The sequence below is a fragment of the Talpa occidentalis genome, unplaced genomic scaffold (assembly GCF_014898055.3).
Source record: "Talpa occidentalis isolate TD23 unplaced genomic scaffold, MPIMG_talOcc4v2.1 talOcc4.7, whole genome shotgun sequence".
Taxonomy (NCBI): Eukaryota; Metazoa; Chordata; class Mammalia; order Eulipotyphla; family Talpidae; genus Talpa; species Talpa occidentalis.
The window spans coordinates 76,417,919-76,445,808 of record NW_023605083.1 but is presented as its reverse complement, the minus strand read 5'-3'; the positions used below and the strand labels follow the sequence as shown (position 1 = coordinate 76,445,808).

The following is a 27,890-nucleotide window of genomic DNA, read 5'->3' as shown; positions in this document are numbered from 1 at the left end:
GTGTTCTGAGGATAACCTACAATTATTTAATGTATTACACATTATTTTTGAAAGAAGGAAACATCATTGTAATTTAGTAATTAAATAAACCAGAGAACTGTAATATTGAGTAGGAGAGGAATTACCTTTAATTCCGTGTTTAAGGAAAAGTTTGTGAGGTCTTCCTAGAAATTAAGGGAAGGATCAAGAGTTCTCTCAATTTCTTATAATTTATTTAAAGTTTAACATTTATATGTGCGTATCTGTGCATATACAGAAATGAGTCAAAACTCCATCCTCATCCTCATTGGTCTTACGATTTATAATTGGCTTTGTTTTTTTTTTTTTTGTTCTTTAGGGGTGTTCTTTTTGAAGGGGATCTGCTAGGAAATTTTAAAATAGATTGGAAAAAAGACCTTGCTGATTTTATCTAGTCTTAAAAGAGAAAGGAAGCATGTTGGAGACTAAAAGAGCATAAGAAAAATTGTGGTGGGAAAGGTTGCATTTAAAAATAATTTCTAATTTTTCATCAGTTATTATGATATTTTTAAAAAAATTGTAATAAAATAGAAAGTCAGTTGCTGGGTTGCTGCTTAAAATATGTAATACATAGACAAATATGTTGAATGAGATTACAGATGATCTTTTTATGATTAATTCATGATAAATCAGTAATATACCTAGAGCTTTGTTTGATAATAGTTAACAAGACTTTCCTTTATTTTTGGATTCTGTATAGTTATTATAGTTTTGTATTCTTTTTAGAATAAGTGGGATGAAATGTTGAGTAACAGGCTAGACACTAGGAAAAATTTCCATTTATGAGTCTTAAAAAAGAAAATTGATAAAATATCCTTTAGAAGCTGAATCAACTCTCTCTCTTTTTTTTTTAGATTTATTTATTTAGGGCCTCCCTGGTGGCACAAGAGGTTAAGATACAGCCGATGAGGCTGTCCGCAGCCATTGCAGCATGGGTTCAATCCCCAGCCAGGAAGCTGCCCGCATGGTGCAGCCTGCTATCTGCATAAATAAATATTAATCTTAAAAAAAAGATTTATTTATACATACAGGAACTGGGGTACAGGCCAGAGGTGTGGGGGATGAGAGGATTCACCAGAGACAGAGTGGGGAGCAGAACAGGTGGATTGACAGAAATACACTGCCAAGGGGAGCAGTGGGTGAGACAGGAGAGGTCTGCTGCTCCATGTGGGTCACCTCCCTGGCCTGGGGATGGAACTTGTGCTACAGTGGCTGTATAGCTTTATTTTATTTTGTTTTTTTTAATTTAATTTAATTTTTTTATTTTTATTTATTTTTTAAGATGTATTTATTTATTTATACAAGTACTGGGTACAGTCAGAAGTGTGGGAGGGTGAGAGAATTCACTAGAGCCAGAGCAGGGAACAGAACAGGCAGAAGGACTGAAGTACACTGCTGAGGGGAGCAGTGGGCGGCAGGAGAGGTCTGCGCACCCATGTGGGACCCTTGCCGGTGGCCGGTGGCCGGGGATCGAACCAGAGCTGCAGAGGTTGCGGGCAGCTTCGCAGCCCAGCACTCAACTGCTGCGCCACCGGGCGGCCCTGTATAGCTTTATAGTGCTGTGACTTAACTCCTTCTACCACAAGGAAGGCCCCTATATCCATTTTTTTAATCAGTCACTTTAAGATTTCCTAATTAATATAAGTAAATTTAGATTCAATTAAAATTTTGAATCAAAGTTCATATATATTATATGAAGTAGGAGTTACAATGAAACATAAGATATGGGCCCCTCACTATGGAATGCTTAGCATTTTGGTTGAGAAAATTGTGTGTGGTGTATGTGTGTGTGTGTGTGTGTGTGTGTGTGTGTGTGTGTGTGTGTACACATATACAATGGAGATAAAAAATTTCAAATTAACTTTTTAAATTTAAAATGTGAGGGTCAGAAAGTCCCGGGCAAACTTAATTTTGAGTGGGGGATGACTTATTTAGTGGGATGCTGGTGAAATTCTTGAACTCCTAGTTTTCTAGAACAAGTAGGTTACTTGTATGATGGAGGAAAGAAGGAAGAGAGATCGATACACAAAAACTTATCTAACATCAGAAATGAGAAGACAGGGCCTCCCGGGTGGCTCAAAGCTGCCCGCAGCCTCTGCAGTGCTGGTTTGATCCCCAGCCACCTGGTGAGGGTCCCACATGGCGCGCAGACCTCTCCTGCCTGGCCCACTCATCCCCTCAGCAGTGTACTTCGTCAGTCTGCCTGCTCTGCTCTCCGCTCTGACTCTGGTGAATCCTCTCACCCTCCCATGCTTCTGACTGTACCCAGTGCTTGTATAAATAAATAAAATAAATCTTTAAAAAAAAAGAAAAGAAATGAGAAGACAAACAGAACAATGCATATAACTATTGATAGAAAAGAACTCCAGGATAACAATTGTGTACTCAATCAAAAATAAATGTTTGGGCAGAATGAAATTTTTGGAAATGCCAAATATACCAACTATGAATCTCAATTGCTAAAGAATTTATTTATTCTCCAGATGACAATTGAAGCATAACATAGTTTTGAACATAAAAGAAGCAATTGAGAATAGCAACACATACAGTTCTATAGGAAACCTGTATAGTATGACAAGTAGGTAAATGTAAGTGAATGGAACTTACTAACATCTGGGCTCTGGTTTTGTGTCCCTCTCCACCTCATCCCCACCCCAACCCACCTCAGTCCTACCCCCAACAGACACTTCTTTACTGTCATTCTAGTGAATTTTTAGAAAGGAGGTTAGTAAAAGATGTGTTCAATCTAACATCTTGATTTAGAAAATCTATTTTTAAAAAGTTGTACTCACTACAAAAGATTGTTGTGAAATGTTGTCGGTCAGGACTCTTGTTGCAGGCAATAGAAACCAGCTATGGCAGATTTAGACAAAAAAAGGAATTCACTGACAGGCTGCTGGGTGACTCAGACTTCTTGGGAAGGCTGGAGGACCGACTCAGTTCATTGGCCAAAAATTGTGCAGAACAGTGATAGCACCATGTTTTCATTTAAAAGTAAATTATCTTTTTGTCTTTTCAAATGTAGGTCATATATTTGGGGAGAACTCCAGAAGACGCATATAGAATACTAATGTTTGGAGATACATCCTATATTCCTTTCAGGTAAATATAAAAATGATGTGGTAGATTCATGTAATCAGGTCCTTACCAGAAATATCTTGGTGTATGTTTCTGAAAAAAGAACCTATAAACAGTCGATTCCGAAGGGCAGTTTTATGGGAATGTAGGTGTGAGTACCTAGGTAGCTCAATAATGACTCCATTGACATTTTGTTGATAGGGGCTATGCTGAACATTGTAGGATTTTTAGCAGCCTCCCTGGTCTCCACCCAGTACAGGGATGCCAGTATAATGTCTGGAGTCATTTTTGGTTTTGACCTTAGGCAGAATCTTTTTAAATAGCTGTAAGACCTTCCACAGACTTTCTCAATGAAACAGATTTGGCAGTTCTTGTCCTTTAAGCCTGCCTGTCTGTGTCTATGCAGGCGTCTCTCTTTCCTTTTTCTCTTTCCTCAGTAAACTTGCTGAGGAGGAAAAAAAAAGGAAATATAGATTTATTTGGAAAGGTTTCAGAGTTTAAACTATACATTATTGAAGTCTAAGTTCAAACCCCACCTGGAGCAGATAAAAATGCATACCAAAAAACACAAAAAATTACTGAAGTTTGGCACTGAAAAATGAGTTTTCTTTGGTCTCATGGGCAAAAGGCAGTAACTGGCTAAAAGACAGGATTTAGCTAGATTTTAGCTAATTTTGATATTTTCAGTGATAGATGCCAGATGTTTATCTGAAGCATTAGTTCTCTAAGTGTATGCTCTGTTACCTAGTGCCGGTCTCTGAACTTTTTGTTACCAGCCCTTAATAAGTACAGAAATTGAGAGTAAAATTTTAGAGACTTTTATATAGTAATTTAATACAGCTTTTTTTTTTGCTTGTGGAACCAAATAATAGAAGAATTTGGCTGTATTTTATGCATTTTTCCTTCTATACTCCTAGTAATTCATTTTTATTTCCAAAACCAAGATTATCCTATTGTGAGTATGCAATAATACAATATCATTGCAGTTCATATTGTATTTCACAAAAGTTATTTGACTATGACAAACTTAAATATCTGCTGCTGCCACACATTTTACTTTTCCCTAGAACTTACTAATTAGAATGTAAGCCAGTCAGAATTAATAAAGCCTGATAATATTTTGAAAAAAAAAAAATTCACAATAGTTTTTTCCTCCTGCTACATTGCCAGCACCCCTGAATATTCCCTTCTACCTCTTCCTATAATAGTAACTATATCCCAGGTCCCTACTATGTTTCTACCACCAGCAGTTAGTTTTTCTTCCCTTTGAACTTTATATAAATAGTATCATGTAGTATGAATTTTGGAAAGCTTGGTGGACCTAGCTTTTTCGGATTTATCCATGTTGTTGTAGCAAGTATCAGTAGTTCATCCTTTTTCATTGCTTTTGTAGCATTCCATTCTATGAATATACCATTATTTGTCTTTTGCCCTTTGGATGGCTACTTGGGTTAATTTGTTCTTTCTGGCTATTGTGAATACAAACTGCTGTGAAAGCTGTTATTTTTAAAAGTAGAGCTTCACATTGTTTTGCAGTTTCCAAGCAATATGCCTTCATTGATTCTCATCTATGTTTCCAAGTTTGTTAAATGACCTTAATCACAACCCCCTCCCACTTTGCCCCCCACAAGGCTTACATCCAGATTTACAGCTGCTATTTTCATTTTGAAGAAGCTTAATTGCTTGGGTAGAGGAGGGAGGTGTAGGTGGGCTTCAAGTTGGAGGTGTTAATGAAATAAATATGAACCAGTAAAGAAAGATTTTTGTTGTCTATTCAAATAGTAGGATGTATAAAAGCACAACTGCAGCCAGACCTAGGTCAAAGCTTGTAGTACCATCATGGATAAAGGCTTGACCCTCATCTGTAAGTTCTCAAAAAATTATGCATTGAATAAATGCATCAAGATGCCTTTAACTTGAGTGGAAAAGAATTACCAGCTAACTGAGGAGACCTGGTTAAAAATATTGGGATGCTTTTTGGGAATTTATCCTATTTCCACTGGCAATTTTGATAGACCAAACTGCATCATTTTTTCACCTTAGCAGATATACAAAATGTTCTTTATTCCAGAAAAATATATTTTTACAAAGCAAGTATTTGTGTTCTTCCTAAACTTGAACATACATCACTATGACCTTTAGTATCTTGTTAGAACAAAAATTACCTGGCTCTACTCCTAGAACTTCTGACTCAGTAGGACTGTGGTAGACCCTGGGAACTGGGATTTCTGACTGAGGTGGTGATGCTGATGCTGCTTTTGTTTTTCTCCTTCCTGAAACTTGGCAATAAGTTTTTTTTTAAATCACTGTCTTCTAGGTTGGATAGAGATGTTTTCTAGCTTTTAGAAAAACAAATTTTACATTAGAAGTCTACAGAATAAATATGGCATGTTGTAAAACCTGCATCTTGTCCTCATGGAGACTAATACAATAATGTACCTTGATACTTCTACCAATTCTGTAACTCCTAAAACCCTTTTAGCTGAATGGGTTACTGTTGTTAGTTCAGTGTTGCTATAATGGTCTGATTCTAAGATTTGTGCAAGAATTAACATTTTTAAATGTGCACTTATTTTTTTTTAAGATTGATTTATTTATGTATATAAGAACTCTGGGGTACAGGCCAGAGGTGTGGAGTGTGAGAGGATTCACCAGAGACACAGTGGGGAACAGAACAGGCAGATCACTGAAATACACTGATGAGGGGAGCAGCGGGCAAGTCAGGAGAGGTCTGCTGCACCATGTGGGTAACTCTCTGGCCAGCAATTGAACTCATGCTGCAGTGGTTGTGGATAGCTTCATAGATTGCATCTCAGCCCCTTGCGCCACCAAGGAGGCCCTGCACTTTAATTTTTAAGGTAATATTACACTGAAAATCCAAACAAGGCAGGCAATTGAAGACAATTTCAGTGGCAACCTGGTTCTCCCTAGGGAAAAAATTAATATGTTCAGATAGGCATAGTTCTTTGGCATGACTAGCATTGTCATAATTAAATTTTTATCTTGCCTAATTCCAAAAATTTTCACTTTGTAAAGACTCAAAGTAGCCAGGAAGAAGCAGGTATGAGTGGAGAGGAGTACCTTATTTCTCTGGACAAAAACTTAATTGATTTGTAGTAAGATTACTGACAGGTATTGATGCAATGTTGGGTGAAGTTATTTATAACATGAATACATTCTCAAGTATAGAGTGATTTGCTAAAGATAGTTGACTCATGTCTGTCACACTTTTATTCTTTAACAATCAGAAAGAAGTTATCCAGTTAAATGGTTAAAAATTGTAAAAGTATAATGAGAGGAACAAATGCTTTTTACCTTACACCCAGTATTTTAATTATGACCTTGATTTCCCAATACATTTTTCTACTGGGAGATACACACACACACACACACACACACACACACACACACACACACACAGAATAAAAAAGCAGTCTCTCCTGGTAATAGTTTGACATGATATTTTCCAGTTTGAAGACAAAATTCTTTTGTCCTTTTGTGATAGGGCTACATATTATTGATTAGTTGAACTCAAAAAGGAACTTGTGGAGCTCAGCCATCAAAGCCAAAAATGATCCCACGAGACCATTTGAGATTTAGGAAGTGGTCGTTATTGATTCATGTATATAATGGAATAGGTAGAAACTGTAGTGAAATTTATAACAGCAACTTATCTTTTATTTAAAAACCAAACTGTGGGATTTTTTTCAGAGACTAGTTCTGAGTATGTATTTGATTTGATTTTTTAATAGATAAGTTCTTTGTTTATATATTGTTTAAAGATCTATTTTTTATTTATGCATATAAGAGCTGGGGTGTAGGTCAGAGGTGTGTTGGGGGGGTTGAGAGGATTTACCAGTGACACAGGGGGGAGCAGTACAGAAAGATGTACTGAAATACACTGCCGAGAGGAGCAGCTGGTGAGGCAGAAGAGGTCTGCTGCACCATATAGGTTAGTTAGCTCCCTGGCCAGGGATCGAACTCATGCTGCAGTGGCTACCAGTAGCTTGATTACGCAGACTTTAACTCCTGCGCCACCAGGGATGCCCTGTATTTGATTTTAAATTCTAGGCAGATTTATCTTGAGGTAAATGTACTATAGAAGATTAAATTAACTAAGCTATGGATTTCAATGCTTTTGGGTTTTCAGAGATGCTGCCTATGGGAGCTGCAATTTCTACATTACACTTCTTGACTGTTTTCATGCAGTAAAGAAGGTAAGTGACTCATACGATGTTGGCAGTGTTATTTTCGAGAACTTAAAGTACAGTTCTAGGAAGACTGGGGCTTCTTATCCAAGATATCTTCCAAGATGTGGGTGAGGTCAGAGGCATCTCATTTACCCATTAACATTAGAGCGAAACCAAACCAAAAAACAGTTGATTCTTTAGAGTGCTTCTTTGCATAAAGGGGAAAGTCAGTCGAACAACAAGTCACATTTATGTAATTAGGTTCTAAATCCAAAACTGGTTTTGAGTGTGTTGTGATTTCAAAGGGAAAAAAAAAAAAAAGTAAATAGATTACTGGTTTCCAAGTTCTCTTTGATTTATGTCTTTTATGGGTCAGATTCCCAAAAATCCTGTTTACAGCAGACATTTCTACAACTCAGTAGCTGTCAAACACTTCATTTTTTTATTTTATTTTTTTTAAAATTTATTTATTTATACAAGCACTGGGTACAGTCAGAAGCACAGGAGGGTGAGAGAATTTACCAGAGCCAGAGCAGGGAGCTGAACAAGCAGACTGACGAAGTACACTGCTGAAGGGAGCAGCGGGCGTGGCAGGAGAGGTCTGCGCGCCATGTGGGACCCTCTCCGGTGCCCAGGGATCCAACCAGACCTGCAGAGGCTTTGGATAGCTTCGCAGCCCAGCGCTACGCCCCCAAGGAGGCCCCAAACACTTCATTTTTATATCCTTAAGCATTCAATGTCTAGTTCAGCAGAAGAATTTGAACAGTCTGCTAGTTTGTTACTAGGTTTTATATAAAACTAAGTAGCATCACTACTGCCTTGTCAAGGCTATTTTAAAATAACTTGTGTTTTATAAGCAGGACTGCTTGCTGTCTTGACTCCAGGGATGGGCCTGCATGTCATATTCCTAGTGATCCGGGCCCCCTGGGGTGACATGGCACAGCAGACCCTGGGTATAACTCTTACTTCCTCAGGTATACTTACATCTTGAATGTCAGCCACACACACAAAAAAATAGAATTGTAAATTGGGTCATGGATCAAATAAGCCATCAACATCTCGTGTTATATGTGACATATTTTCAGAGGCAAAAGGAAAGGTTTACTTTCTTATATAATGAAACATGATAACTTTCTGAGACTTTTTGATAGAATGCTATGGATAAAAATGAGAGGAAAAATTCAATAGAAATAGACAAATTCAGAAATTTATTAGTATGCTGTTTTCCCCCATATTAGACAGTGAGGTTCAGAACTTAATATTTTTGGGTTTGAATTCAATAACTCTAATGTATGGAGCTGATTGAGATAGTTGCCATAGGCTCTGGGGGCAGCTCCATCAAGTCTGACTTTTGGAAGGTACTGGCCAGAGACACAATTTGGGTATAATGACACCTCTGCCCCTGACTCCCCCCCAGTGTATTTGGGGGATGGAGCCCACGGCGCTGCTAATGAAGGTTGGCACATTTCTGTCCACTACCACCACCTTTAAAAAAAGAAGGAAAGCTTTGAGAGCCTTGAAATGACCTGCTATGACATTTTATAGCAGTTTCTATTGTTATTTTTTTGGCTTAGGTTTTTTTTTTTTTTAAATCAGATATTATATCCAAAGTCTAATGAACTAGATAAAAATTGCCTTTTTTCATGCTGTATTTAGCTTTATTCAACAGTCAACCGTTTATGATTTTCAATTTAAACATTTTATTTGTGACTGGTTTTGAATATTACATATATAAAACATTTATAAACATAATTGTTTTAATTTTAGTGCTACTTCCAATAGGATCTCCTTATGAAATTCAAAGGAGACTGGAAATTGTATGTTACCTACATCTTGTATCAGTCTGTTGGGATATCTAGTTCTAATGTGTTGACACATACTTCATATTTTGAATTCAAAGAAATAAAATCCATCTTGGATTTGGCCTTGAAACTAGTTTAAATAAATATTTCATAAAATAAGGACTTTTTTTGGTTTGATAGTTACCTCATTTTTCATTCATATTTCAGTAGTTTAAATTTTAAAAACTAGGTTTACAGAAGCGCTCCTTTTGAAAAAATAGCTTGTTGACCATGAATTCTTACTTGCATTCTGTTTGGCTCAATGATCAGTGAGCAGGAAGAACACTTCTCAGAGGTTGCCAGCTTGTCCTTACCTCAGAAAATAGTTTATTTTGATTAGCATGTTCTGCCCACTGAAGCTCAGAGCAAGGCTTCAGGATAAAGCAGAACATTTACTTATTTTTTTTTTCTCATGAGGAATATTTTTCCTCAAAATTTTGAATTTTAGTTTTCATCTCTGGGCCAGCTTTAGTGTGAAGAACATTAATCTCTATTAATTCAAGAATTTCTTAATTCTGAATCTCAAATTCAGAAGAATTTGAAAGTGAGGCTATTTGTGAAGTACGTGGGATTTGTTTGGGATAAACTAACTAACCTATGGTTTATTTATCCTTTATTCATTTAGGGATCATTAGGTTGTATATTTTATTTGAAGTCTGACTGTTGTGTTGATCTAATAATTTAGTGGGATTACATTAAAGCCTTGATTATTTAGCTGTATAAGGTAAGATGATTGACAAAGCTAGTAAAAAATCAGATCCATTAAAATAAACATAATCTAAATACATAATCTAAATACAGTAATGCTTTTTCTGTGGGGCACCTCCTGATTTTTATTATTTGTGGGTTGGTTTGGAAATTGTTACATTGTTTGCATCTTTGTTCTTAAAAGATTTCATTTGGATTTTAGGCAATGTTATATGGCTTCCTTAATTTCAACTCATTTAATCTTGATGAATATGAATACTATGAGGTAAGTTTTGCAGGATATTTTTTTAACTGTTTTCTTCATGTTTTACTTAAAGAAGTAATATTCCTGCTCACTGCAATATGAACAATTTAGATGTATACAGAGTAAAATAAAGAAAGTTGTCTTTATCCTCTTATCTCCATTTCTGCAATCCCATTTCTTAGCTGTAATTTCTGTATTTGATGCATCCTTCCAGAGTACATAAGTTGTTCTGGGCATTTTTCTTTAATGTTAGGTTTAAATTCTTTTAGCGTTGATGAATTTTCATATAGTGATTACATGAAAAGATGTTTACCAAATCCATAGCATAGTATCTGATAAGATGAATAAATAATCACTTTAATCCTCTGAAAAGTACCTGTTTGATCATAACCTTTTGTTTATATGAAGTTAGGGCATTTCTGGTTGCAAATCACAGAAAGTAAACACAAATGACAAGTAAAAAATGGAAAATTTACTGACTTGCGTAAGCAAAAAAGTCTAAAAAGTACGTGTAACTTTATGCCAGATTCACATACTCAGGCACTTACCTTTGTGTGGTTTACTAATTGATTTTCATGGGTACTCAAACATTTAGCAGAAATTGGGTGGAAACTAGTTTTGTTTCCAGGTCAGTCCTCCCCGGTGTGATAAAGACTGCTCACAGCTTTGACTTACCTGTTTGACAAACTCGTCAGAAAAGGGCATTCATGGTTTCAGCAGAAGGCCCACAAGCTCCTCTCAATGGTCTGGCATATATCATGTACCTCGCCCAGAACCAAGCTGTGTTCCTGGCAGTGTAGGGTCAGAGAACACTCTGGCTAGTCACCCCCAGAACTGGAGTGCTGGGGTTAGCCCTATCAAACCATACAGATCAAAAAGAAAAAACAGTCTAGGCAGGCAAAACCACAGATGCCCTCTATGTTTTTTTAATACAACACATTTTTTAAAAAGGATATGTAATTTGTTTCTACTATTTTATCCTCCAAGCAGATAACCAGAAAAATGCTACACTAAAGCTCCTTTTCAGCAAGAATACTTGTGGAATCTTGTCTTTTTATCACACTGTAGTTGGCCTTGAGTAATAATCTCATTAATAATGAGTGATTCCCCAGACAGCCCTCTATGCAGCAATATGTTGAATCCTAAGATAGCTATGCTTTCACAGTCAGCTTCTAAAGTAATTTATTTTAAACTCTTAGGTTTGACAACTGTTTTACCGATAAACTGCGTTAATAGTTACCATCAGTCATTACTGTCTTGTACCAAAAATGTAAAAGCATATTGTGTGGTTAATTAAAGCAAACCCTGTCTCTACTTCTCCTGTAATAGTGATGCATTTCTAAAGTCCTAATGTATATTCAATGACCAATCTATTGAATATAATATATATTTTCTGTTCTGAAGCAAACAAAACTATTAAAACACCGGTTGCTATTCCTTCATTGAAGCTCAGTGATACCATTTTGTGTCACTAAGGAATAATATAGGCACTAATGAGCTCCCTCACTAATGCATAAATTGCAGCATTGGCGGGGAGTAGTAGTAGCAGGGTCACCTACCCTTGTTACTTACTTTCAGGGTAACTACATTGAGACACAGGGAACTTCTTAGATAGCTATAGGCCATGGGCAGCTCGCAGATGAAATTCATTACAGTATCTTTTTTTTTTAAAGATTTATTTATTTTATTTATACAAGCACTGGGTATAGTCAGAAGCGTGGGAGGGTGAGAGAGTTCACCAGAGCCAGAGTGGGGAGCAGAACAGGCAGACTGATGAAGTACACTGCTGAGGGCAGCAGTTTGAGCACGGCGGGAGAGGTCTGCGTGCCATGTGGGACCCTCACCTGGTGGCCGGGATCGAACTGGCGCTGCAGAGGCTGCGGGCAGCTTCACAGCCCAGCGCTCAACTGCTGCGCCACCAGGGAGGCCCTCATTACAGTATCTTGAGAGACTTTGGATTAGTGTCTTTCTTTGATTCAATGTCACCTATTTTTTCCTGTTTTAATTTCTTAGAATTCAGGATGCATCTAACACTCTATGATTCCTGCAATTCAGTGAAGTGTAATCACAAGTTGCTCACTAAAAACTCCAGATTTCTGTTTTGTTTTGTTTTGTTTTGTTTTTCCTCAAAATCAGAACATCTGGCAAAACTTAGCCTCATTCCTGTTTACACCTTTTAGCTTTGAACCAGGGGCTCACTATTTCTCTCACTGATAAGTAAATAGGTCTGAGATTACCTGCCTGACCTGAGAGAGTTTATTCTGGTTTATTTCTTACTTGTTGTTAGGTACACGTACACAGACCACAGTTTCAAAGCTAATTGATCTTGTTTTTATCACCAGTTCTCTGCTCCACTATCAAGTGTCTCCTACTTCCTGCCTAAGTCTTTATCCATTTCTCTTGTGGTTAAATTTGAACTATACTTATCTTAAAATTGCTAGGTAGTTCAATTCACAGAACTTAACAGGAAGTAAGGTGTTTTAAATTTCAGTTTATTTTCATATTTTTTTCCAAGAGACATGCTACAACTCAGTATACTTGTGATTTGAATTTCCTGGAGGGCTTAGTGAAAATTTTTCATTGGGCCTCTTATTAAACAACTAGCAAAATGATGAAAAGTATCTCTCCACAAATAAAAAGTAAGCATTGAGAAGTCAAGAACTTAGTTTTTTCTTTGTTCAAGATGTTGATGTGGCTCATAATGGGAGCCAATTTGTCATTCTGGAAAACGGGAATTTCCAGATCCCTCAATTTAGAAAAGTTTGCTTATTAATTAGCAGCAAGTGAGAATTTACTCAGATAAAATAACCAAAGCACTTACATATTTTTTAGATAATAATAGTCAGCTTTACTTTCTGAAGGCCGACTACCGTAGCAAAAAAATGTTAAAAGACTATGATTAGGCTATGTCAAAAGAAAGGAAGGTTGAACGTGCTTAGAGCCATCAGAAGAACTAATGATTCCATGGAAATATTCATACTACTTCAAATTCCAGGTTACTTTTCACAGTCATTTAGAAACAGCTTTGTTTTAATACAAATGGATTTGAAGTTCTACAGACAGTCAATACTGAAGACTGGGTAGGAAATTAAGTCCCAAAAATGAGTTGTGCTGGTTCTTCTCTTTACAGAAAGCAGAAAATGGAGATTTTAACTGGATAATACCAGATCTATTCATTGCCTTCTGTGGGCCTCACTCAAGAACCAAACTTGAAAGCGGTATGTCTAAATATGAAACCAATATAATTTTGTTATTAAAAGTACCCATCCTTTATTTTCTTTTAAAAGAGACCAGAGTTTAAACTAAGATTGACTGTTAATTATTTAAGTACACTTTGTCATTTTCATATGTTATTCTGCCTGGATTTTAACTTTTTTAATGACTTTTTTTTACAGTTACAATCAAATTGATACGCAATCCCCAGTCCAGATACTGTTTCTACCCAGTTACAAGTGAAATTGTTATACAATGTTTTCTTTCTGCTTTTATGATATCTGGTGAATTTCTTTATGTAGGTTACCACCAACATTCTCCTGAGACTTATATTTCATATTTTAAGAGCCACAACGTTACTACCGTTATTCGTCTGAATAAAAGGATGTATGATGCCAAACGCTTTACGAATGCTGGTTTCGATCACTATGACCTTTTCTTTGCGGATGGCAGCACCCCTAGTGATGCCATAGTCAGAGAATTTCTGAATATTTGTGAAAATGCCGAGGGTGCTATTGCAGTACATTGTAAAGGTATGTTTCTAAGGTTGGTTAAAATATAGTGGACACATATGTAGTTGTGTAGAAACATACCATGCTCATTTGGACTTTATGCCAGTTCTAATATGCTGCCTTGGTTTTTAAAAGAATGCCTTTATTTTCTTGTAAGCGTTTTTATTAAAATCACTTTATTGAGGTATGAGTGACATTAAAAAGCAATATATATAAAGAATGTTTTTAAAAACCTAGTTTTCGGGCCTCCCCTGGTGGCACAGCAGTTGAGCACTGGGTTTCAAAGCTGCCTGCAGCCTCTGCAGTGCCAGTTCGATCCCCGGCTGCTCCCCGGCCACTGGAGGAGGGTCCCACATGGCGCGCTGACCTCTCCTGCTGCCTGCTGCTCCCCTCAGCAGTGTACTTCGGTCTTTCTGCCTGTTCTACTCCCCGCTCTGGCTCTGGTGAATTCTCTCACCCTCCCGCGCTGCTGACTGTACCCAGTGCTTATGTAAATAAATAAATCTTTAAAAAAAAAAAAAAAAAAAAAACCCTAGTTTTCTATGAAAAGTTTAGCAAATTAAATTGGATTCATAAGTAACTCTACAAAGTCTTACCGTGTTGAAATGCATTCATTTATTCATCAAATATCTATTCACTGTCTACTATTTAGTAGGTTCTAGCCTATGTCAACGACAGAACAAACTCCAAGAGTTTTGTCGCCTTATATTCTATTAAGTTGCTATGTTTTCTACAGTTGGAACAGTGACTAGCACTTAATAAATATTTGTTGAATAACTGAAGTGTTTGTATTCATTATATGAATGTGCTAGACTTACTTAGTTTTTCTTCTTTTGTTGGATAGTTAAGAAGACAACAAGCATTTTTGTTAAGAAAAATCTAACATTTTTGTTAACAAAAGTCTAAAAAAACAAAAATAGCAAACCTGGAGAATAGCCAAAATCTAATCTCTCAAGTTACCATGTTATTAAATTAAAATGTCCAGTTTTCACCAGAAACATCAGAAGGCAGGAAACAAGAAAGTATAGCTCATTCAAAGGAACAAGAATGAATAAACAGAAACCATCCCTGAAAAAGACTAAACGGTGAACTTACTATACAGAGACATTAAAAACAACATATAAAGATGCATAAGAAGCTAAAAGAAAATGTGGACAAAGTCAAGAAAACTGTGTACAATGGAGATATCAATAGAGAAATAGAAAACATAAAAGGATACCAAAAAGAAATTCTGAAAGTGAAATGTGTAATGACTGAAATGAAAAATTTACTGGAGAAAATCAAGCAAGCAGAAGAAAGATTCTGCAAACTTTAAGATAGTACCACTTACCTGATCAAGTCTGAGGAACAGAAAGTAAAAGGGTTGAAAAGTGAACTTAGCCTAATAGACATCTGGGACACCACAAAGTGGACCAATGTATATGAATTGTGGGAATCCTGATGGCAGAAGGAAGAAAAAGTAACAAGGAGATCATTTAAAGTAATGGCTGAGCATTTCCTAAATTTGACAAAAGATGCAAATTTCAGTGTCAGAGAGCTGCAATCAGGACAAATTTAGAGATTCACAGCAAGGCGTATTAGAATTAATCATTCTAAAATCAGAATTTTAGATTCTCTGAGAATCTCAAAAGCAACACGAGAAAAATCAACTTAGTATATACAAGTACAATTATTAGCAGATTTCTCATTAGAAACCTTGGAGACTAGAAGGTGATGAGCTGATATATTCAGACTGCTGAAGGAGAGTAACGGTCAGCCACAGATCTTAAGTCTAGCAAAACTGTCTCTGAAAAATGAGGAAGTAAGACATCCCCAGGTAGCTAAAATTGGAGGGAAAGTCTGCTACCACTAGGTCTGCCTTGTAAGAAATAGTAAAGATTGAATTAAAGGATACTAGACAGTCACTTAAAGTTTTATGAAGAAACAGGATCTCTGGTAAAGGCTGGCATTATTGTAACCTCAGTTGTAAATTCTCCAGTCAAAAGGTGAGACTGACAAATGACTTAAAAATAATAATCCAATATATGCAATCTTAAAGAGATTTAGTTTAGATACAAAGACACATAGGTTGAAAATGAAAAGATGGGAAGGAAGGTTTCATGTAAAAGTAACCAAAAGAGAGCAGAGGTGATTACACTAATAACAGACAAAGCTAGACTTTGTTTTTTATTTTATATATACTTTACATCATTCTTCCTTTTTGTATGGTGTGTGCTTTCTCCCCTCAGGTGTAGTCCCCGTATAATTCCCACCACCCATGCACCATTACAATAGTTCCTTGTGCTCTTCAGAAATAGACTTTAGATAAAGAAAAATTACACAGGACAAAAAGGGGCATTCTATATTAACAGAAAATTCAACACATTAAGATGATATTTATAAACTTCTTTTTTTAATTGATACAAGTACTGGGGTACAGGCCAGAGATGTGGGAGGGTGAGAGAAGTCACCAGAGACAGAGCAGGGAGCAGAACAGGCAGAAGGACCTAAATATACTGCTGAGGGGAGCAGCGGGCGAGACAGGAGAGGTCTCCTGAGCCACGTGGGAATCTCCCTGGCTGGCCAGGAATCGAACCAGCGCTGCAGAGGCTGTGGACAGCTTCACAGCACTGCATTCAACCTGCTGCGCCACCAGGGAGGCCTATTTATAAACATTTTACATGCCTAATAACAAACCTTTAAAATTTATGAAGGAAAAATTGACAGAATTGAAGGGGGATATAAAGTTACATAGCAATAGTTGGAAATTTCAATATCCCACTTTAAATAATGCAGGGAGCAACCAGACAGAAGATAAATAAGGAAATAGAGGACTTGAACAACACAGTAAACCAAGTACATCTAACAAATATTTAGAACACTCTGCCCACCAAGACAGAGTATATACATTATTCTGGATCTTGTTGTCCTTTTCTTGAAGGATGAGGCATGTTTGCAGCTAGAAACCTCTATTGTCAGTCATTAGAATTCCAGAAATCTGGAAGTCTTCCTTTATTTTATCCTGTGTCTGTCCTCTTTAGTCTAACCTGGCAGTGTGTTGGCTAGTATAATCCCACCACTATTTTTGGCTTCTGCTGAGATGACTGATTAACTGTATGGGTAATCTCTTTATGGATTTGATTTCTAATCACACCTTTGGTGTTCTCTCCAGAAAATGCTTTCTCACTTTCTGCAATGTAGGTAGGCCTAGAATTTTCTAAATGTTTAGTTTCTGGTTCCTCTTTGCTTAGCAATTCCTTTAATTCAGCTTTCTTCTCTCACATTTTGCCATAATCAGTAAGGACGAACCAAACTATACCCTCAAACTTACAAATATCCCTTGCTAAATACCTGAGACTGTCACCCACAAGTTAAACCTTCCACAAAACCCTCAAGGCAATTCAGTCTGTTTTTTTTTTTTTTTATCACTTTCTAACACTTTCCCTCCACTTTTTTCCAGTTTCCAGTGTGTTCCTCATTTTCATCTGAACTCACACCAGAATCACCATTAACATTCACATTCCTACCAACAGTCCCTTCAAGCCAGTGTAGGTTTTTTTTCCCCTCACATGTGCTTCAAAACTCTTCCAGACTTTACAATTCCAATTCCAAAGCCACTTCCACTTTTTTACATATTGTTAAGTAACATGCTACTTCATGGTACCAAAATCTATATTAGAGTTTTCCAGAAGAGATAGAGACAGAGACAGAAAGATTTAGTATAAGGAATTGGACAGTGCAAATATGGAGGCTGGCAAGTGCAGAATCTAGTGTGATCTGGCAGAATGGATGTGCAGGAGAGCACATGGTAAAGTCCAAAAGCAGTCTGCTGGAGAATTCCTCAAGTTCACAGAGGCCAATCTTTTTGTTCTGTGCATAACTTCAACTGATTGGGTGAGGCCCACCCACATTTGGAGTACAGTGTGATTGCTCAGAGTCCTACAATTTGTCAGTCTCATCCAACTATATCTGACCTTAAAATTAACAGTGGTCTGAGGTTATGATAGAAGTCTGCATGAGAGTAAAGGAGAGCAACAGAACTAGAATAAAAAGAAAAATCTGTGAAAATGAATATGAAAGTAGAGTAGGAAAAAACTGTTAGATGAGAAAGTGCAAGATTTTTAAGCCTGTGCTTTTGATACCGCTGCCAAAAAAATGATGATACAGTTAACAGAAAAACCCAGAGTAAAAAACACTGCTTACTGAGAATCATCACTCAGAGAGTGATGTTCAATCTTGACTGTACATAGACTCATCTTGGAGATTGTAGAACTCTGTCCATACTGCACCACACACCATTGAAATCAGAATTTTGGAGGTAAGAGCCAGTATTTTTAAGAACTCCAGTTGTTGGCAGTGCATATTCAAACTTGAGGAAAGCAGAATCATGGGAAGCCTTTAAAAAGTATTCTACTGCACAATAAAATTCTGGAGGCTGTGAGGCTAGGTCTTATTGGTTTGTTTCTTTTCTTAGCTGGTCTTGGACGAACAGGAACTCTGATAGCCTGCTACATGATGAAGCATTACAGGATGTCAGCAGCTGAGACCATTGCTTGGGTCAGAATCTGTAGACCTGGCTCAGTGATTGGGCCTCAGCAACAATTTTTGGTTATGTAAGTAGAGCGAGATTATCTGTAATTTCTTAGGGAACACACGGTTCTGGAAAGTTATGGGGCAGTAGACTTACTCAGAATAGATCATGCCGTAGGAGAAATTTGTATGTTTCTGGAAGGCTATATTTTGATGTCATTTAAACACTCTAGGAAAGAGGCAAGCCTCTGGTTGGAAGGTGACTATTTCCGTCAAAAGTTAAGGAGTCAGAAGAATGGAAAACACAGAGCAGCTGTCACAAAACTCCTCCTGGCTGTTGATGACATTTCCATTAATGGGATCGAAAACCAGGACAAGCACGAAACTGAACTGGTAATCGAACCATCCCCATCATGCTTTTGTAATTGCTTTAAATGCTGTTGAAAACCTTTGAGGACATGGAGAAAATTGTAGATAAAAGTAATAAAGCACATTTTGAGGGATTATCGTCACACATTTTTTTTTTTTACATGTATAGCCCTCTTTAGCACCTTTTTATTTCAAAATGTTTAAAACCAGGTTATGTGTCTACAGGCAAAAATTGTGTGGGTTGTTTTTTTTTTATAAACTTACTAGGCATTGGTGGAAAAAGAGGTATGTGTAGTGATCATTTTAGCTTGACCTAGTAATTCTCCCCTTTGTACCCCATCAACTTTTTCTCGTCTGTGACAGCTGATTTAGGGAACCAACCCTTCTCAAATGGAGAATTTTAAAGAGCCAAGAGTTTAGGGTGGTAGGAGTACTATATTAAATCGTGGTAAGTAAATTGTGAAATTTAAAAGAGAATGTTTTCAATACTGAAAACCCATTATGCCTCTTTCTTATTAATATGTTTTATAACAAATGATACTGGATTCTGTATTTTGAAAGTCAGTTTTTGGGTATCGTGAAACTTGACCTCTAGGTTTATTTTGAAAAGAGAAATATACTTTAGAGTTCAGCAGGAAGTTGAAGTGTATATTTGTGTATGTGTGTATGCATAGGTGTTTGTGTATATATACACATACATACATATATATACACTTTTATGCATATGGATAAATGTGGTCCCTATGCTTTATTGATTGAATACATGCAACTTAAATCATTAGCTCAGTGTTTTTTTACTTGTACAGTACAGTGATGACGACGAAATCAATGGAGTGACTCAAGGTGATAGACTTCGGGCTCTGAAAAGCAGAAGACAGTCAAAAACAAACGCTATTCCCCTCACGTGAGTGGTTTCCTTTGTGTGGTTGATGTTATTTAATATGTATATGAAGTCTTTCATGAGCATGTTTTACTGTACATTTTGCTCCATAGTTATATGCCCTTTATATCACTTGGAAAGTTACTTAAAATCTAGGGGTGTTGCCTGAGAAACTCCTGGCTACCTTTGTTTATTTCCATCTTTTGTTATAACTTCACTGGCCTATGTAGGTCAGAAAGCAATGTTAGCAATGCTTTTTCTCCATGGAAGATCGCTATGTGGCATCCTCACAAGAATGACAGCAGATGTAAACCACAAAGTAATTGTTCATAGTTATTAAAGTTGTGCATTTCTTTAAACTTACTACTATATTGCAGATAATTTAGTAGAATTTAATCAGGGGTATCATGATAGCTTAATGTCATTATATTTGGGGGGGACAGTGATGAATTAGAGTAAACTATTTTTATATTAATTTTTTGTTTGAGGAACTATTGCAGAAAAAGGGTTAGCATGAGGATTGGAAATTTCATGGTTATTGAGTATGTATACGTCTAGTTATGCTTTGGTTTCTTTTAATTTGGATAAAACCTCTTAGAACATCCAGATTATTAGAAAAATATGTAGAATCAAAAAATCTTGGCCATTGTACTTTTTTTCTAAGGTTGGGTTCCTTCCCTCTAATAATCTCCCTCTTCATTGTAGGGCAATAAACTTCTAGGCCCTCCTCATCCCCCTTTTTTTGGAGGGGAAAATCAAAATAGGCCATTTTATTCACTAGTATGGTAAGGAACTAGTGACATAATACATACTTGTGGCAGAGAAGAACAAGATTTCTTTTTAATTAAAAATGGATTTCACAGGCATCTCTTCATAATCTAAAGTTGTAAAGTAGATCTACAATAAGACATGTGTATGTCATGGCTTGTTGTACTGGAAGGTTCTTAAAAGACCCAGACAAAGAAACGGAGTTTGCCAGTATAAAATGTCACATGAATGAAGGGCTTCAGTAATGAATATGGGTATTTAATAAACATTCTCTTTAGAGCTCCATGGTGCTTTGGTCAACTACACTGCTTTAAGAACACCCCAGTTCTTGTATGTATGAATAACTGGATCTTTAAAAAAAAAAAAGATTGTTACATTTATATACTTTAACTCCATATGTCATTTTGTTTTTTACATTTCTTCATCTAAGGCCTTAATGGTTTTTGGTTTTTGTTTTTGTTTTTGCATAGAAGAACTGGGGTGTAGGCCAGAGGTCAGGAGTGAGAGGATTCCCCAGATACAGAGTAAGGAGCAGAACAAATGGATTGACTGAAATAAACTGCTGAGGGGAGGAGTAGGCGAGACAGGAGAGGTCTGCTGCTCCATATGTGGGTTCGCGCCCTGGCCAGGATTGAACTCAGGCCACTGTGGTGATAGCACTGAGACTTAACCCCTAAGCCACCTTAATTGTTCTTTTTATTTAGAAATATAGTCCCTTCAGTCCCCCAAAACAGTGCTTCTCAAACTGCAGTGTGCATTGCAGGCGCCAGGGATGCTGTATCATCACTGGGTCTGGGAATATCCCCTAGATTTTGTTTGTTTGGCAAGCTTTCAGGTGTTGCAGATGCTACTGGTTTGGTCCAGGATTTACACTTTGAACTGCAAGCCCTAGAAAATGGGTGTTTTTGTGGGTTGCTTTAGTTGTGCTGGGTTTTTGTTTTGCTTTTCCCAGTAGCTTATCATTTTTTGTTCATTATTCAAGTTGGGAGTCAGGGGATGGGAATTCTGCTTAATAAAAAGTTTTTGTTAAATTGGACTTATAGGAAATTTCCTCTAGTCACTATGCTTTCTTGTGATTGTTTTCTAAAGAGTTTCGGATCACTGGATGCTCTTTCCTAGAAAAGCTGAGACTGTAAGGGTCTCTTTGCTGATACGTTTGTGGTAATATAAAACAAAAAAATGAAGGAAAAAATTCTAAATATTGTTGAAAACCAGAAGATGACATTAGATAATAATTACATTCACCTTGGTGTGTGAAATCCCTTGGGGTGGATTTTGAACATGATCAATGATGGTTAAATATATGTAGTAGCGATGACTTGGGGAGGAAAAACCAACTCTGTCCTATCATTTGTTTAGTTATCTGGTTATATTCCACCTTACCCTCAAAGGTAATAAAGGACACTGGCCTTTGCTCAGATTCCCTTTAATTGTAATTCTAGAGACAGAATAACTCCTACGCTCTCCTTCCCATTAACACAATGACTTGTAAGGCATACAATTTTTTTTAAGATTTGATTTATTTATTTATGCATACAAGAACTGGGGTGTAAGTCAGAGGTGTGGGGGTAAAGGGGTGAGGGGATTAGAGTGGGGAGCAGAACAGGCAGATGTACTGAAATACACTGCTGAGGGGAGCAGTGGGCGAGACAGGAGAGGTCTGCTGTGCCATGTGGGTAGTTCCCTGGCCGGGGAGCGAACTCCTGCTGCAGTGGCTGGTGATAGCTTGACAGTGCTGAGATTTAACCCCTTGTGCCACCAGGGAGTATGTAAGGCATACTTTTTTTTTTAAAGATTTATTTATTCATGCATACAAGAACCGGGGTACAGGCCAAATGTGTAGGGTGGGGGGTGAGAGGATTCACCACAGACAGAGTGGGGAACAGAACAGGCAGACTGACTGAAATACACTGCTGAGGGGAGCCGCGGGCGAGACACGCCATGTGAGTATCTCCCCATTTGGCCAGGATTGAGTTGGCGCTGCAGAGGCTGCGGGCATACTTTTAAAGGAAAAAGCAAAGTGCTAGTTCTTTTAAGTTCTTAGTATTGTGAAAAGACTGGGGAAGGTGGAAGTTTGTTAGATTAGTCACCACAAATTTCCTGTACTCCTCCTTTACATTTTTGTTTATTCTCTCTGATTTTCCAAGCCATCTTTGCTGTTATAGTCATCTCTGTTTTGCTCTTAGTTGTAGGAGGGCAGTTGGAAATTTCCTTTTTCTTCCAAGTGTTTATTATTTAGAAATAAAAGTCCCATGAGGGTGTATGTTCAATAAATGTTTGGATTGAGAAATCTAAATTCAATTCCTGCCTTCAATTTTGATTCATCTAACACTGTGGGCAGGTTATTTTGCTTCCAATTATTACTTAGCCATGTGAAAATACTTGCAAGAAGGAGAGTTAGAAATGTAGAACCAGGGCCTCCCTGGTGGTGTAAGGGTTAAAGTCTCAGCGCTATCAGAATATCACCAGCCACTGCAGCATGAGTTACATCCCCAGCAAGAGAGCTAACCCACATGGTGCAGCAGACCTCTCCAGTCTTGCCTGCTGCTCCCTTCAATAGTGTATCTCAGTAGATCTTCCTGCTATGCTCCCCCACTCTGTCTCTGGTGAATCCTCTCACCCCCCCATACCTCTGGCCTATACCCCAGTTCTTGTATGTATAGATAGGTAAAAATAAATCTTTGAAAAAAAGAAATGTAGAAACACTGGTGATTCTTAAGAGAACATTACAGTACATAAAATTCCAGTTATTGGTTCCTATTTCATAAACCATCAGTATTTGCAGGGGGTGGGGTGGGATTTAAAGTTTGTAAAAAGAAAAATGATAAAATAGTCATTTTCTCAAAGAGCTTGTCTGATCCTGACTACCATGGAGACAGGTTATTAGCACCATGACCTTAAGGTGATTATCAGAATGTGATGGCAAGTATGTTATTGTTTGTGCCAAAATAGACTTGGTATATTTTATAACTTCCGCACACTGATTATTTCTGCTTAGGTTTGTTAGGGTTAAGTGAAATGGTACAGAATGAAAGTGCATCCTACATGGGAATAAAATAAACCTATAAATATAATTAGCCTTGAAAATTCCTGCCGTCCCTTTTATCAGTATAGTGTGAATGGGTCATCACTGTTTTCAGCATTAGAACAACAGTTCTTACGCATGAACAGATAAACTGCCTTTGGAGTAACTATTAAGTCTGTAACTGCAAATGAAAGTTGTGATAGGTAGAGGTCTGTATTATTCCATTCTGTGTAAATACTAATCTAATCTATATTTTAAACCTTTTTTTTTTTTTGATGGAAGAATTGGATGAGGTGGAAGAGGTGTAACTTGTGGGGTGAAGTTAGATTTAATTTCAGTCCCATCATCCTTTATTATAATCCCCCCTTTTAAAATATTTTTATTAAATGTATGTTATATATACACATGATTTTTATAATTTTTTTTACATTATTGTTCATTTTTAAACAATACATAGGATACCTGGCACATAGATAAAGGTGGTCTAATAAGGTGAATCAGTTATTCCCAATTTGATTAGCTCAATACTAAGCACAAAGCAGATGCTCAGTAGAGTCATATATGTATTTGATCACACATGTATCCATGTGACCATTGGAAGTGTGGTGATTGAAGGAGTTACCACTTTTGCAACTGTGAAGAGGTTTCTTCTAACTGCTGGACATCAGACCCAGTGGGTTAAGAAATACTGAAAGCTAAGTTAAAAACCACTTTGGGTTACATGAGGAAAACACAACAAAAACAACTAAGAAAAATTATACATTATTAATGCATAAGTCATATTTTCTTCATGTTGTGTTGTCTGGTACTGGGTATATTTCCATATAGCCTTTGTTATCAAAGCGTGCAATTTGTCTAGCTCCTGGGTGATACAGTTCTGTTCTGCTGTGTTTATCTGTAATTGTGCCACTGATGAAATTGTTGCTAATAATCAGTCAAGGACTTTTTTTATTTGGTTAGTTTTGCCTTCTTTTTCTCTGTGATATGGTTTAGTTTTTTATATATCCGTATCTTCTGCTTTTTATAGAATTTGTCATATAACTACAGCTGTGATTTTTGTGTCAGACAATTAATTTGGGACAGTTTTGAACTTGGAATTGGGTCTGATCTTTTGTTCCCAAGTGTCAAATCAGCTTAGAACTGAAGACGGCGTTTTTATCCCAACTAAAAACACCATTCCTGTTCCCGTCCCTTTGCATCACTGGGTATCTAAAATTCACATGTGGCTTTACTTATTATTTTGTTTATTTTGGCTTCCCAATTTCAACATCTGTTCTTTCCCCCTTCACCCCTTTCCAGATGTTCCCTAGCTGTGCTGACCTCTGCACTGTGTAGTGTTGTCATCTGGTGGATTGTTTGTGACTACATTCTTCCCATCCTGCTATTCTGTCTCGATGGTTTAAGAACACAATAGCCATCAGGACCCTTGACAAATAGCTGCTGTGTAAGTGTCTCATTCCATTTCTCTACGAGTGCTCACCTCTGCTAGCCATTATGTTCTTCATGATGCATGTTTTCCTCACTATCAACTCTCCTACCTTGGTTGATTTGCCTTTTCCCAAAGGTTCTTTTCCTGAATCTTTTAAGTAATGGCATGGTAGCGGGGAGGGAGGTCTTCTCACTGTTCCTTTCAGACAAGAGGTATTAAAAACAACATTTTGTTTTCAAATTGTGCTTGTTCTTAGCACATGTTTTTGAAATAACGGCTTATAAAGACACTGAGATTATTTCTTTTCCCGGTCAAACTTTTTAGTTTGGGATTATTGGGGTGGCTTTCTTTCAGTCAATTTTCCAGCTTTCTTCTGGTTTTCTAAAGTAACTGTCTAGTACAACTTTTTCAATCTAGCAAAATCTTCCCACTTATTCTTGCTCTTAATAAAATTTGATTTTGTAACTGTGAGGTCTGGTAAACATCGCATCCCATTTCGCCTGACTCTGCCACTGTGCACTGTGCCCTCCCAGCAGGTGGCTCCTTCCCTAATAAGTCTTCTGTCTTGATTATGCAGATTTTTCTCCTCTGTCTCATTTTGCTTCCTCTCCTTTAGGAAATATAGTTAAGCAGTTTTCAAAGCTTGCTATTAAACCAAATAGGAAGGCAGAGAAGATGGTGCTTTCTGCATGACAATCATTTTGTTCCTCCCTCTCAGTCTTCCTTCTCCAGAAGTAATCAAAATGCCTTTCTTTTGTGAATATAGGCAGAGTTAATATTCTCTTCATAGCTTTCATCCTTAAATGAATGCCTTCAAAATGGTGAAAAGACTTATTTTCTACAGAAGAATGTGGCAGAGCTTACCCAGGACCCTCCAAGAGTCTGAGAGTCTGACCAGGAGCCCATGGAGGCAGCAGCCTGTGGCCCTGGGGGGCCACCACCCTCTGCTGCATTTCCTCTTTCTCTGAAACTTTTTCTTTAGCTCATATTTCAAGATTTTCTTCTCTTTTTTTCAACTTGGATTTGAAATTATAAAAGAATACAAAAGTTCCTTCTGGAATTGCCTCTGAAATTCCTTTGCAAGCAACTCTACTACTTTGTGGTCTCCTTGAGTGTCTTCAGATGGCCAGAAAATGTTTAAAATTTAAGCAGACTTCCTTCTTTCCTAAATTAAGGAGAAGTTGCTTAAACAGGTTCCTACTTAAACATTTTCTTTCATATTTTATTAATAAAACCATTTCACTAGGCAGATATGCTCCATTTCTGACATAGATTGTCCCTTTATGTAGTTTTTCCTGTACTTCTCTTAGTAAACACATGTTCTCAGTCAGGAATAGCATATAATGCTTAGATTTACTCTTCTCAAACTATTCCAGTAGCAAAAATATTTCTAAAAGGGTGCTGCCATTGCTAATAATAGTTAGGTACTTCATGATTATAATATTTTTCCTAGAATAAGTTTTAAAATGGTCTCTGTCAGGCTCTTTTTAATATTGTATATAAATAAAACCTTTTTTGTTTTTTCACTGACATGTCATTGCATTTCTAGACCAGAAGCTAGTATTCGATGTAGCACACCTGATCAATTTAGAATTTATTGAAACAAGAATTTTCCACAGTAACAGTGATGTAAACTTATAACATCCTTGTAGTTACCTTGTGAGGCACTGCTTTTGGGCAGCTTCATTGCATTCACCTCTGTGGTCTGAAGAACACAACTACACTGGTGCAACAGACCCTTAGTGGAAAAGGCAACCCTTTCAGGTTGCAGGGCTGCAGACCCTCATCTTGTAAGCTGTTTTGTATGAGTGCTGGACAGCCAGGGTAGATAGTGCATGGTTGTACTAGTGGATTCTTTTCTTGGAAGTGAGTCTTTGATAGGCAAGAGACCTGGCTTTTCCATTTTTCAGTTTTTGGCTGTAAGGTGCCTCAAGTGGCAGATATCCTCAAATCCAAAACCTGAGAATACTGAGGCTCAAAAGATACTGTAGAAAAGGAAGTGCAGTATGGATGGAGATAAAAAGTAGAACTGAGGAGTCTGTCAGGGAAAGAGGGGAAGGAGAAAATGCATATGCTGAATATTGCTTTGCAGAGCCATGTGGCTGGCCTTGTTAGCTTATCACTCTTTATGTGGTGTTGCATGTAGGTGTGGGATGTCACAGGTAATAACTAAGTGTGGTTGTGGGTTTCCCTCCATTTCGTCAGTGTGTCACCTACAGTTGTAACGACTGCTCTGTTTTTTAATGCATGTGACAGGTGGCCTGAATCATTATTGGTGTGTGATTAATGAATTCCAAATTTCGATCATGCTCTTATTTTTAAATTTCCACATAAATTATTAGCTATTAATATATTACTTCACATTAATTATCCACACTAATTATTTACAAAAGTGAGTACTTTTGAACAGATGTTTCCTTTCAGCCTAAAATATGACTTAGCAATAATTTCCCATTTAAACATTTAGTAACAGTTAATTTAAGAAATAAGTTCTTAAATTTCCTAAGCTGCAATGCATTGGTGCATGGTTTTGTTTTTCACGTCATATTAATGATTTTACAGTGTGGCAGTTGTCATCTGAAAAATAGCTATGGTATTTGTTAAAACGGAGATTAAAACTAACCTTGAGCCTCATTGAGTGCTTGAGAGGCTTTGAGACAAAGTTCATGCTGAGCCTTGAGCTGGACTTCAGAAAGCAACAGGAGCACCCACTTTTGTTTCTGTTGTTTTGTTTTTCTTTATGAAACATTCTAGATTCAAATCCTTAACTGTGATGACTAAATATTTCAACCTCAGTTTATATAATTAAAAAGACCTTTAACATCCTTGTTTGCCATGATAGAATTCACATGCCAGAGCAATTAGTGCTGCCTTTGACTAGGCAACGATGTCTGCATAGATTTTTCTCCTATATTAGAGTGGTCAACATTTAGAATAATACTTCCTGAGAATTCCTGAATCAAGCATAGGCTCATTTACCCAGCATCATTTTATCTCTGAAATTGAAGGTGGTTTCCTGAGATTTTCAGAAATCATAACAGTGGGGGTAGTGGTCCCCTTCTCTCTTCCCCTCTTTTCCCTAACAGCTTGAAAAAACAGTTGGCCT

The 27,890-nt window shown here is 37.2% G+C and overlaps 1 protein-coding gene across 18 annotated transcripts in view; it reads left to right on the top strand.

Moving 5' to 3' along the window:
* The window catches only part of CDC14B (cell division cycle 14B), a 108,770-nt gene that overhangs the window by 62,448 nt on the left and 18,432 nt on the right, over positions 1-27,890 (top strand). For 15 of the 18 annotated variants that reach the window (XM_037494999.2, XM_037495007.1, XM_037494998.2 and 12 more), the window contains 8 exons: positions 3,044-3,120; positions 7,247-7,313; positions 10,038-10,100; positions 13,210-13,297; positions 13,595-13,825; positions 18,258-18,396; positions 18,547-18,706; positions 19,489-19,586. In XM_037494999.2, the coding sequence (XP_037350896.1) occupies positions 3,044-3,120; positions 7,247-7,313; positions 10,038-10,100; positions 13,210-13,297; positions 13,595-13,825; positions 18,258-18,396; positions 18,547-18,706; positions 19,489-19,586 (923 nt within the window). Of the gene's footprint in view, positions 1-3,043; positions 3,121-7,246; positions 7,314-10,037; positions 10,101-13,209; positions 13,298-13,594; positions 13,826-18,257; positions 18,397-18,546; positions 18,707-19,488; positions 19,587-24,654; positions 24,800-27,890 lie in introns of all 18 variants that reach the window. The other 3 variants (XM_037495000.1, XM_037495009.2, XM_054689426.1) reach the window with 1 other exon arrangement.